Source organism: Mastomys coucha, unplaced genomic scaffold (assembly GCF_008632895.1).
Source record: "Mastomys coucha isolate ucsf_1 unplaced genomic scaffold, UCSF_Mcou_1 pScaffold14, whole genome shotgun sequence".
Classification (NCBI taxonomy): domain Eukaryota; kingdom Metazoa; phylum Chordata; class Mammalia; order Rodentia; family Muridae; genus Mastomys; species Mastomys coucha.
The window spans coordinates 31,560,404-31,573,011 of NW_022196896.1; the positions used below are offsets into that span (position 1 = coordinate 31,560,404).

General features: G+C 40.1%; 1 protein-coding gene across 4 annotated transcripts in view; it reads right to left on the reverse strand.

Annotated features, from left to right (window-relative positions):
* LOC116088113 (polyglutamine-repeat protein pqn-41-like) overlaps nucleotides 1-12,608 on the reverse strand; it is a 19,320-nt gene continuing 6,712 nt past the window's right edge. The window contains exons 2-5 of one of the 4 annotated variants that reach the window (XR_004117776.1): nucleotides 4,040-4,159; nucleotides 3,157-3,199; nucleotides 2,025-2,075; nucleotides 1,823-1,937 (exon numbers count right to left, since the gene is read on the reverse strand). Coding sequence is in view for 3 of the 4 variants with exons in the window: in XM_031366699.1 (XP_031222559.1) it covers nucleotides 4,064-4,159 (96 nt within the window). In the remaining variant the exon portion in view is untranslated. Of the gene's footprint in view, nucleotides 46-1,822; nucleotides 1,938-2,024; nucleotides 2,076-3,156; nucleotides 3,200-3,505; nucleotides 4,160-12,608 lie in introns of those variants that run through there. The other 3 variants (XM_031366701.1, XM_031366700.1, XM_031366699.1) reach the window with 3 other exon arrangements.

A 12,608-nucleotide genomic window follows, 5' to 3' on the forward strand; every position in this document is an offset into this window, starting at 1 on the left:
TTTCTGTCATCTACAGCTTAATTTCTTCTCTCTTCAGGAATGTTCCTAGGACAGACATGAAGAAGAAGAGATCCCTGTGGCTGTCATTCCCTTCCAGCTTTATTTTTGTTTTCATGGTTGTAGAGGTAAAAACAAGGACAAACCTGCAACCTGGACACATTCTTTTTCCATACAGCAAGGGCAGAAAGCAAGCATTCCCGAAATTTCTTGTCATGAACATGACAACAGCTTTCAACTGAGACCTGGGTGTTTTCAATAAGCTTTCTAGAAAATCAGTGCAATAGTCCTTTGACTCTTGAGCATATTCTGAGCAGTAGACATTTCTTTGTGAAAATTATGCCCAAGGTCACTAAAGGCCGTGTCCCTGAAATCTTTGGTACTGGGGAGATAATTCCCTACAATCAGGACCTGACTCATCTGTACATACCAGGAGCCATCGTGGAGAAGCTAAAAAACTAGGAGGTCATTTTCCTGAGATGGTTCTGCCGTGGACTGTAAAATTATGATGAATTTGCTTCTTTAGCCATGGCCAAGAAGATTACATTTTAGGAAAGATTCCTGCTATTAATATGCTTTATCTGTTATTATTAACTATATATAGCAATTGCAAGCTATCGGCCCACACTTTTGAGCAGATTTCTGTAGAATAATAGAGATGTACTATCTTGTAGTGACATTATGAGACAAATAGAGGATTTCTTAATTCTTAATAATGATACTAGAAGAATTACTAAAATTATATTAGTAATTATTAAAATCTTTTATAATAGAACTGCTATTAAGCCCTTCCTGATACCAAATCTGCAATGAGAACTCTGCCAATCTTTAAGTGTCATGAGTTAATTGCTTCTGAGGTATAAAAAGGGCACTTACAACTTAGAACACATTCCAAAAGATTATAAAATAATTAATCAAAGGTCATAAAATGGAGCTAATGATTTATTACAGGGCAAGGATAGAAGATAAAATATTGACTGGGTTTTTCTATACAAAACTTCAATGATAACTTAGTTATGGTCTTTTAACTCTCCATGAACCTGTTGAGCTTGTGACAGATAGTGAATATTTAGTCAGATAATTACTCTTAGTGGATGTACATGTAAACAAGTTGTAAACTTATTTAATTTGTAATTTGAATTTATTTTTGAATTTCTAGTTAACTTTTGTAAAAAACAAAGTTGAATAAATGTGTGATCTATTCTCTTAGGAAAGGTACAAAACACTAGGAAAGATTACTTTTCATGGCATTGGGGGCAAAGGCATTGAGAGCAAGGGCATTATTATTGTTACATCAGAGCAGAAGGAGAGGGCAAGATTAGGAGAAGAGAGCAGACTATTTTAGAGAAGAGCCTTCTTAGAGAACTTCTATAAACTTTTTTTCTAAAAACTTTTTTGAAGAACTTCTTAGCAAAAGAACAATTTTTTTAGAGAGAACTTAGAAATAAAGGCTAAAATCACTTTTCTTTTTAAAAATCTTGTATTTATTTATTTATTTATTTATTTATTTTCTCCCCATTCACCCTCTGTTCCACATCCCATACTTTCTCCCCATCCCTTGTCTCCATGAGGATGTTCCCACCCCCAACTTCCCCACCCAACCAGAACTCTAAACTCCCTGGGGCCTCCAGTGTCTTGAGGGTTACATGCGTCTTCTCTGATTGAACCCAGACCTAGCAGTTCACTGCTGTATATGTGTTGGGGGCCTCATATCAGCTGGTGTATACTGCCTGATTGGTGGTCCAGTGTCTGAGAGATCTCAGGGGTCCAGGTTAACTGAGACTGCTGGTCCTCCTACAGGGTTGCCCTCCTCCTCAGCTTCTTCCAGACTTTCCCTAATTCAACCACAGAGGTCAGCAGCTTCTGTCCATTGATTGGGTGCAAGTATGTGCATCTAGTGTCCCTTTTTCTTCAGGATGGAAGTCAGAAATGTGCAGTTCCTGAGGAGATAGAACAAAGGCTACTCTATTTAATCCCTAGCAGTTTTACTATGAGGTACTAAATGCCAAAGACTGAAGTTTTCTCACCTCAGAATAACTCAGACAGGCAGATCAGCTACTACAGCAAAGTGACTTAGACTGAAAGACAGGTAAAAACCTTATTATTAAACAGCAACCATAAATATCTCGTAAGACCAAGTCTTGCCCCTTCTGATGTTCTTCCCCTGTCAGCTACTTTCAAGAGAGAATGAGAAAGAAGAACAGCCAGGGCTGGCCCCCAGCATGTACACAGATTAGTGATGGACCTTGGGAAATGATCTAAACTGTATGCAATGACTAACTAGGAGAAACATCATGGCTTAGTGTGCATAGAGTTCGTCATTTACTAGCCCTGCATGAACAAGAAAGTGGGAGCCTAGTGGTTTGGCAGTGACATAGCCCACTCTTCCCACATTTCTTTGGGCAGCATTAGTCATATGGCACCAACCTAGCTGCAAGGAAGACCGATAAAGGAAGGTTTGAGTATGTGGTGAACATTAAATGTCTCTTTTGTAAGTTAGAAAAATTGAAAGAAAGGTTATTCCACAGTAGAGTCATATTTAGTTAGTACCTGACTAATTCTGTGTTCTGTGGTGACACCAGACTCAGTTTCAAAAACCATGGTCTTTGACATGAGCCTTCCAAGCTCAGTTATTCTTCTAAATTTTTTGTCACAAATGGTGCAGTTCTCTTGGTTTTCTTAGTCTTTATTCTTTGTCAAGAAGTTTTAGTCATCAAGACTAATTATAATGCACTTGCTAATGTTTTCCACTCAGATTCAGTTTAAGCATAGAGTTGGGTTTTTGCTGTTTCTACAAGCATCATTTTTGATTGTTTATTCCATTCAACATTCTTGTTTTCTCTGTTATATTAATTTAAAACCTATCTGAATTGTCACCATAGCTATACTAGCATAATCTTTCAAGAGCTCTGCATGACATGAGAAATGAACAAGTGCCATTGCCTTCTACTGAATCACTGTGTCAAAATACTATGCTTTTTATTCGTGAGCACTTACAGCTCTACACATGGCTCCTGAGGCTCACTCACAGAGTGAATAATGAACTTTCAGAAAATTTTCTTAGAATATTTTCAGGCAAAGATGATAATGTAAAATACCATTTAATTAACAGCAAGTTGATTAGTTAATTATTAACAATATAACAAGAAAATAAATTACCTGCTAAATGTTTTCTCTTCTTTGACAATGTTTTGAACTGTACCTGAGGAGTTATTTATTCCAATGTAAGAAAGAGATAGAATTCTTCCACCATAAGAACATTTCTAACTTCTAATCTGAGTATAGTAATTATTTATATATGAACAAGAATATATATGCATGTGTATTCATGAACAAAATTGTGTATATATACATATGAACAAGAATATGCATATGTGTGTATGAACAATAATATAAATATATATGAACAAGAATATATATTTACATATGTGTATGAATATGAAGCATAATGTATGTGTGTATGTAAACAAGAATATATATAGGTATGGTACAGGAACAAGAATATATATATACACACACACACACACATATATAGATATATGTGTGTGTGTGTGTGTGTGTGTGTGTGTGTATTTGTGTGTGTGTAAACAAACATACCTGTCTGCCACATTGTGGGCTGATGCATTATATCATGGTTTTAAGATACAATAATTTAACTATGTCATTACCATGGGACATAAAGAAAAAATGTTTCAAAGAAATTATAAAGAATATTCAGTATTCCTGGTTTCCAAAGTATTAAATGATTAGAGGTCCCCCTCTCTCTTTCCCCTTGCTTTCCCTCCCTCCTTTCCCTCCCTTCCTCCTTCCCTCTCTCCATCCATCCATCCCTTCCTCCCTCCTATCTCTTTTCTCTCAGTTTTCCTCAATATGTCAGCTGCCATGCTCCAGTTTGCTCTGCAGTGATCTTTTCGTCAGGATCTCTGACTGTAACTGGGTTCCATGGCCATATTCAACCTTCAAAGAAGCTGAAGGCACATGTTTATTACAATTATCTCATTAACCCATGTACCATTTGCATGCTAGACACACACATACCTACCTTGCTCACAGAAACAGGGGTCTCTCAGTAAGGAAAACAAAAGAAGAGTGCAGGACAGAGGCAGTTTGGTGCAGAGTCAAAGGGTGAATGGTTGATCCTAGAGGTAAAGAAGCAGCTGCCCTAAAGGAGAAGTGAAGGTCATTGATGGAGACAGACAGTGAGTGAAGGTCATCGATGGAGACAGACAGTGTGGTGTACTAAGTTGAGGTTCTGCTTCTACTGTCCTTTTCATCAGCTAGATTATCACCTATGACTCTAAACCATGCTTGAGGATAGTTTAATGCTGCATGTGGATTTCCAAACATATTTGTATATTTGCCCAGTGAAAAGAGACATTCAATTTGTTGTTGAAGGTTCTATAGCTAGTGATATAACCCAGATTATGACCTGTACAGTCCAGTTGGCAAAAAAATCTCCGAGTTCTTACCCTGAAGATCTGCCAGATAGGCTATTTTTACTGACGTTAGGATAAGGGTCACACTACTCAAAACCAATTTTGCACGGCTATATACTTTTAACAGCTAAACAGTGTGCTAAGCGATTTATATCAACTATCTCATTAACCTGAAAGCAACCCAATTTTATTTTATGGTTCCAAATAAAGCATGATTCTAAGAAAATAAGAAATTTCTTTGTCATTCTAAGAAGCCCTGGATTACATGTTCTTTTCTTCCTCAGTGTAGTCTCTTTCTGAAAAGAAGTAAGACCAGAAAAGTGTTTGGTTTTTTTTTTGTTTTGTTTTGTTTTGTTTTTTTTGGTTTTTTGGTTTTGTTTTTGTTTATTTTTGCTACTTGGCATATTCTTTTCCACTCTTATTTTTATATTATCTGGTTTGGAGTTGTCATTTTAATGAGAGGAAAAGATTTTAATGAAATATTACTTGTTCTGAGTAGATAATATGCAAAATAGTCATTTCTATTGGCCCAGTGATATGGCTCAGCAAATTAGATATTTGCCCCCAAGCCTGGAAAAACCTCGGTTCAATCCTGGGGACCAACATGGTGGAAGCAGAGAGCTATCTCTCCCAATTTTCCTTCTCATATGTGCTGTGATATGTATACACACACACACACACACACACACAAACACACACACACTAAATAAAAAATCTAAAAGGATGGCACCTTCGTATTTCTTAATGAACTATTGAGTAGTGAGAGTTCAGGATGTTGAATCTCAGAATTACTGGCCAATGACAAATGCAATTAAGCGTTAAGAACAAAACACCATTTGTGGGCCCAACTCTGCTTCTGCCATTGGGGTATTCAAGCACCTTTATGAGTCTGGACGGAATGAAAGGAACTAAGCTTGTGTTTCTGGATTGCTGGCTCATGGTCCAGCAGAGTGATAGCCTGTGAGAGAAGGCCCTCTCTGAGATAGGGTTCAGTGTTACAGCTCTTCTTTATGGGGAGAAGACAGCTCTTCTGCACTGTATTCTGTGAAACAGCAGCTCTCTTTTATTGAGCTTGCACTAGGGCATATAGACCTCGGGGAGTGGGTAGGAGTTTTCAGGGAAAGTGTACATTATTGGCTGAGGTTAGGGTGCTGGGGATGCTTGATTGGCATGAGGAGGGATCCCAGGTGCTTAAATCTGTTATTTGGCCAAGACACTATGACTATGTAACTACCTCAAAAAGGATGGACGTGGGAGTTGTGGAGGTTGTGGGGCTACAGACTGCAGGGCCTAGAGGTGGAGAATAGAGAGCCATGATCCTTTCTATTGCTGGTCTCAAGATGTGAATTTGGTCTCAGAGTGAGACTCTGGGGTTTTGGAAGCTTCTCCCCTCACTCTTGTTCCAGGCTGCTCTCCCTGGCTGTACTTGCCTCACTTCCATTGTAAGTAAAATGCTGGCAGTGGAAAAAGTAAAAGAGCTTGTTTTTAGCTCAAGGGACTGCAGAAGGCCACAGGGTGTTGGGAACTGAGAGTCCATAGTGCTGGGCCACAGAACATTCTATGCCAGCTTCTGCAGAAACAGAGTACATATGGGAGTACTTTCTATCACTCAGAACTCAGAGGCTTGCCCATAAACTCTGGTTCCTAAAGCTTGGAATTTTGTGTGATCAGACATGTTTGTATCACACCTAGCATCAGAGTTCTAGCTAGATTCAATGTTGATTTATTTCTAAGGATCCTCTGCCTTCTTATATTTGGTTGTGAGCCTAGCCTTTAACGGCTGAGCCATCTCTCCAGCCCTATCCTCTGCCTTCTTAAAGCCCACAAAGTACTTACATTACAAGAAAGAAGCCACTTACCAGAACAAGTAGGGCATCAAACAAATGCTCTCACATTAAATAAAATCAAAGGGAAACTCATGGCAGTCACCTTCGTGTGCGACGTGGGGTAGATATACTGTAGCTTGGGCAGAATGTGCGTATTTGCCAGGGTGGGCGTTTCACTTCAGCCACTTGCCTCCTCTCTTCCCCTCTCCAACCCCTTTTGGTATTTATTATTAGTCCTGGAAATCTTCCTATAAGCATGCTCATATATTTACTTTTTGTTATTTTTATTGTCATTTGTCATTAAGATTAACAGTGAACTACTAAAGCAATCATGGCATTTCTACTTTGTTTTTACACTTGTATGTTTGATCTTAGCCAAAAGACCAAGAGGTGTTTCTGCACTGCTTTTAATATTTGAAAAAAACCTTTCCCTAGTGCTTACCAGGCTCTGTCTTGTCTCCTTGGCTGCTTTTGCTTCTCCTACTGAGAAGTGTGGTTTTAAAAACTACTGAGCTTCTACCTGTAGTTAAACTCACAACCATTTGACCATAACTTTTGCCTCTCTATAATTGTCTCTCTTCCTTACCATTTTGATTTGCTTTCCACCCTCTAAAGATTTTATGTTATCAACATATAGTACATACATATACATGCTATACACATATGTATACTAACATAGACATGATGTTCCATCCCTTGTTAACTTTGACATATAAACACTTCACATTAAAACACAGCCTTTCCTTTATTGTTTCTCAAGAGCTCATGTTAACATCATATTTTAATTCAGTGCAGTACAATTTAAAAGTTAATACTCTAAATTTTTTTCAACAATTTAAAAGTCCAAATTCTCTTTAAAAATCTGAAGTCTCTTAACTCTGAAAATCCTCTAAACTCCAAACTGTTACATGTTTTCTTCTTTTAAGAGGGAAGAATTGGGGCATAACTCTAATCGTATTAAAGCAAAGCCCAAATTAAATCAATCCCTGTAGCTCAGCATTCAATGTCTGGAACTCATTTATAATCTTCTGGGTTCCAAGCAGCTTGCATGGTTCTACTTTTCTTGCTCTGCGATCCATGGTGAACACGGCTTGTCTGGTAGGCTCTGGATGACTCCAGTCCACACCTGCTACTGTCCTTGCTGGTTTTTCCATTATCCTGGAGTCTCCACAGCAACTGAGGCTGCACCTTCATCCATGGCTCTTCCTGGTCTCTTTTCAAGGACTTCATGACTACTTCAGTCCTACAAGCTTTAATGCCATCAAAACCAGTACAAATCCAGCTGCCAGCCTGAGCCAGCTGGATAGACCACAGTTTGTAAGGGCTGACCCTGAGGATGGGCTTCCCTAAGATTTTACCTCAATGATTCCAGTCTCTTGAATCACAGCTGACTTTCCAGCCCCAGAAAACCAGCGTCCATTACTCTAGTACAGCACAAACAATTTCACGTTCATAAATTTGAAACTATTATACAAACAGCCCTGGCAGAGCCTGCTTCTCACCGAAAGCTCACAAGCTAGGCCTCCATTGTCTGCACTTCTCTCAGCATTGTCTTCCAAGCTCCCACAGAACAACGCACTAAATTCTAAGCACTCAACAGTTTTTCTAGCTTACTCAAACAGTCTGGTCTGTTACAGCAACGTCCCACTTCCAGTAACAATTTCTATTCCAGATTGAAATGTGTTGTTGAAATAAACACAAAATGTGACTAAAAAGTACCTTGGTGAGAAAGGGGTTTGTTTCATTGTATGGGTGATTGTAGGGAATTCAGGAAGCCCTGAATGTTAGAAGTCCTGAGTAGAGGTATATTGTAAACATAGGGATCATCACACTGAGGATTCTAAGGCCTTGGAGCCATAGGAAACTGGCCAAGCTGGTTCTATGTAAATCAGACTTTGAAAGGCAATGCTTCACATATTTTTCTCTGGTCCAAGTACAAGTGTTTATGGATGATCAATCAATGTGTATAAAAAATTAGCAACTATGGTTTCCTTCTCCTCCCCTGGACTTTTGCAGCCTGAGATTATTTGCCTATAAAGGCTTCCTACTAAAACTAGGTAGCCCCTCCCTATGTGAGATACATAGTAAACTTCTTGAGGTTCTAGGTTGCCAGTGGTAGTAGGTGCCTTCCATCAGAAGTAACATCTTATGCAGATTATAACATATTAGTAATTAAATCCAAACTACCAACAGTGCATCTGTGCCATAATAAGGAAAGAACTAAAATCACTTCCCCTTAGAGTCATGTAACCAAGGGTAAATCCAGGTTTGAATTTTCTACTTCAGTGCTCCTTGTATTCTCAACATTTTCTGTTGCATGAGTCTGAATCTGTGCCCATCTGAAGACTGTCTTATGAATCTGTTTGTTCCTGTGAGTCTGTTTCATGAGTTGTGTGTGAGAGTGTTCTCTGTCTATCTGCAAATAGAGTGGCTGTCTACATCTATCCTTAACAAAGGGCTTTGCTCTGTCTTTGTTGAACAGCATAGAAAGCATCACATGGGGGTAGGAATGGCTATTAGAAATCTTTAACAGAGCTTTACAAGGGATTATGTCACTGGTTTCAACTGATCCCAACTGACCCAGTAAATTAGCCAATGACCATAAATGGCTGTTTTCAACCTTTGTGGTTGAAGCTTCTCTATCTGCTGCTTTCAGCAAATGATACACAAGAGTACTTACTGCCTTAGTTACTATTCTATTCCTCTGATGAAACACCATGACCAAGGCAGCTTATAAAGAAAGGTATTTAATTTGAGGCTTGTTTACAGTTTCAGAGGGTTAGTTTTTATCATCAACATGCGGAGAGGCATGGTGGCAGATAGGTAGGCATGGTGCTGGAACAATAGCTAAGAGATTATATCCTGGCCCACAGGCAGGAGAAAGAGGCTAGGCCCTCAAAGACCACCTCCAGTGACACACCCCCTCCAACAAGGCCACATCTTTTAATCATAAACAAACAGCTCCACCAATTGACGACCAAATATTCAAACATATGACCTATGAAAGCCGTTCTCATTCAAGCCACCACACATACATAATTTAAGATTTCAGCTAGGCACTGACATAGGTTGTGAAAGTTGATTACATGTGAAATCCAAGCCAAGCAAGGTTGATGGTTAGATTGCTCTCTTAAAGGCAGGCTAAACAAACAGACTAAGTACACAATAGGATGTCAGTCTCACATCTTCAATGACATCGAGGTGTATTATTAACTCTGGATATTAAGCCTAGCAGAAATCCCAGTCTCTTAGAAAGAAATAGATATTTTTAGAATATTGTGTACTATACTACCTGACCCAAGCTTTCCTGTAGGTGTGATTCTATGCTGTCCTTTCTTTGCTTCCCTTAATCAGGGTTCCAAGATCCAAGACACAAAAGTTGAGGTAGGTTACCATTCATCATCAAGGGAAGCCAGTGGAGGAACTCAAAGACAAAATATTAGAGTCAGGAATTGAAGCAAGAGCACATAGTAGCATTCCTTGTTGGGTTGTTCCCTGCTGGCTTGCTCAGTTTATTAATCCTGCCAAGCCCCACCTAGCTGGCATGGTGGGATGGACTCTCCTTAACCAACTAGCAATTTAAGAAAAATGCCTCTTAGACATGCCCACAGGTCAATCTGATGGAGGCAATACCTCAATTGAGGTTCCCTCTGGAGGGGATGCTAGGTTTGTGTGACAACTATGACAATATGGCTTTATTTTGTGATATTTAAGATTATTGTAAACTTAGGAAGACAGTACAGAGATTTCACAAACTGATTCACCCTCCACTCTAGACTCTAAGAGCTGATGCTGCTCTAAGGGGGCTTTTCTCTTGGCTTGGCTTTGTCAAGAGCTAACTGACCTTACCTGCCTGCCTGCCTGCCTGCCTGCCTTCCTTCCTTCCTTCCTTCCTTATTTTCCCTCCTCCCTCTCTTCTTCATTTTTCTCCTCTGCCTCTTCCTCTTCTTCTAAAAGGATTTTGTTTTGTATTCCTGGCTGGCTTTAAACTTATTATGCAGCCCAGGCTAGCCTCAGACTCACTGTACTTTCCTGCCTCAGGCTCCACAGTGCTGGGATTGTGAGCTTGCACAATCATTCCCAGATATTCTTTATTTCCAAGGGCCTAAGACCTCTTTTTCTTAGTGTGGGTCTATCCCAACTCTTCTTATTCAAGAAGAGGTAAAGACACTTGCAAGAGAAAGGCTTTGGTAGCAGAAAACACACCATCCAGCAACTCTGTTTAAAGACATCCGTACTCACTTACCTTCTCTGATCATCTACTTTTATGTTCTCCATATCCAGAACAGAATAAATGGTCACATTTTCTTGATAATATATGGCAGCTATATGTTTTCTTGAGAATGTAGGTGTTGGCCCGTCTGCTCAGATAAAAAGATATCCTGGGACTCAGAAGTACAGAAATCACACAACTTGGAGAGGATGCCTTAGTAGGGGCATTGCAGCTCCCAGAGGACAGTATTCCCAGATGAGCTGAGGCAACTCAGGAGCCTCAGCTCTGCTCCACTTCTTCCCTTCTTCTCTCTCTTCACTGCTTCTTGGCTTCTTCCAATGAGAGGGTCACACCAGGTGCAAATCTCACAAAAGAGCTTTATCAGGAAGGTCCAGGGATGGTTGCCTCTACTCTATCTGGGAAAGGACAGTAGGGAACTGAGCACAGTCTTTATACAGGATTTCATAGTGGGCAGAGAATTCCAAGGTGGAGAGTTCCAAGGTGAGGATTAGTGGAATTTCAAGTCTTAAGCTTGGCAGTATTCAGAGATTGGTGTGTTTTATTGTTCGGGGAAAGATGGGATTTCATGCTCAGGGATTTGTAAATTTCTGTGGCAAGCTCAAGGATTATTGGGGTCTTGTTTAGACCTTTCATTTAAGATTAGCATCATCTGGGAAGGGTCCTACTGAGGGGCTGGAGGTGACCTTTGTGACAATTACAGAGGTTTGAAATGCCATTATGACAGTTAGGGAGGTCTGGTGGAGGTGTCTGGCTGTAGGAGCTTCTCAGGCAGGGCCTAGATACTCCCTGCCTTGAGGGTCTACAAAGTTTACAAAGTATTTACTGTTTAAAAGGTATGAAAAGTTTGCAAATGGAATCCACAATTGCTTCCCCCTGCTGCCTCAATGTGGAGAGCCAACAGTAGGCACTCTTTAACTTGTGAACAGCAGCTAAAATCTGAAAAATCTGTTTTAAGGGGAAACAAATAAAACTCTATATAAAGTGTTGCTGCATGTGGTAATACATGTGGATTCTTTCGCTTTCTTCTCCAATCACAATGCATCACTGCATCATGTACTCAGTGCACAGTATCTAGTGAGGCATGTGCCAGATAGCAAGGAGGTTGTGAAGGAAGACTAGATTATAACCCTGGAGAACCAAGAATTGTGATAAACTAAATAATTGGCTTTTGTTTAAACACATTAAGTCCACAGCATTCATGCCAGCTAATGATAGTGAATCAGACCAGCCACCGAAAAATAGGGATATGGGTACTGTTTCCCCAAATGCCAATGTTCTTAAAGGGACAGGAAGATGATATCACAGAGCCTTTTAAGTGGACAGAAAGAGGAAAGTGTTGTGGGTGGCCCTGGTGTTGATTGTATTTTGATGTTAATTCTGCTTTTTTAGGAGGGGTTGTCTGGAACACTGAATGAGTCAAGTACTCTGGTGACTTCTTGTGATCCATCCCCAATGAGTAAAGGAGGCAATCACTAGGCGAGTAGGTGGGACTTCCAGGTTGGATGGGGGAAGAGTGGATGCAGGAAGAGCTAAAGGATGAGATGTAGCTACAAGTGTCTCCCAGTTTCAATGGTGGACCTGCCAGGATTTGCCACTGGAGGATTTAGATTTAATGGCTTACAAGATTAGGATTCTCATTGTTTGCCCAGCAATTTAGTTACCATTGTTTCTGACCTAAGTTTGTGTGGTGTTTTCCTTCATGGAAGTTCACCGGGGTTCCAGAGAGGAAGGTACAGTGGTAAAGAATGGGTTTTCCTGATGTGCCCCACAAAAGGCTGTGAGAGTTTTGAAGCATGAGGCTGGTGTGGTAGTGAACTGCTAGTGGGAACTTATCGAGCTGGGTGGAGAGATTTTGGAGTTTAGAGTCAGAAAGTCTCTACGAGATAAGAACAGGCCAGCCATTGCCAACCAGTGCATGACCAGTCAGCCTGCTGGGGCAGAGAGCAGATGGTTTTATCACTGGATGAGGTCACTTTTTAAATCTTTCCAACAACACTTGATCAGTTGTCTGTCAGTCAGTCCAATGACCACTAGATCACCACAGGCTACTCCATGTCCAAACACTCAGACAAGTGAATTCCTTAGTCAATGATAGATAGCCAGAACAAGTTAACA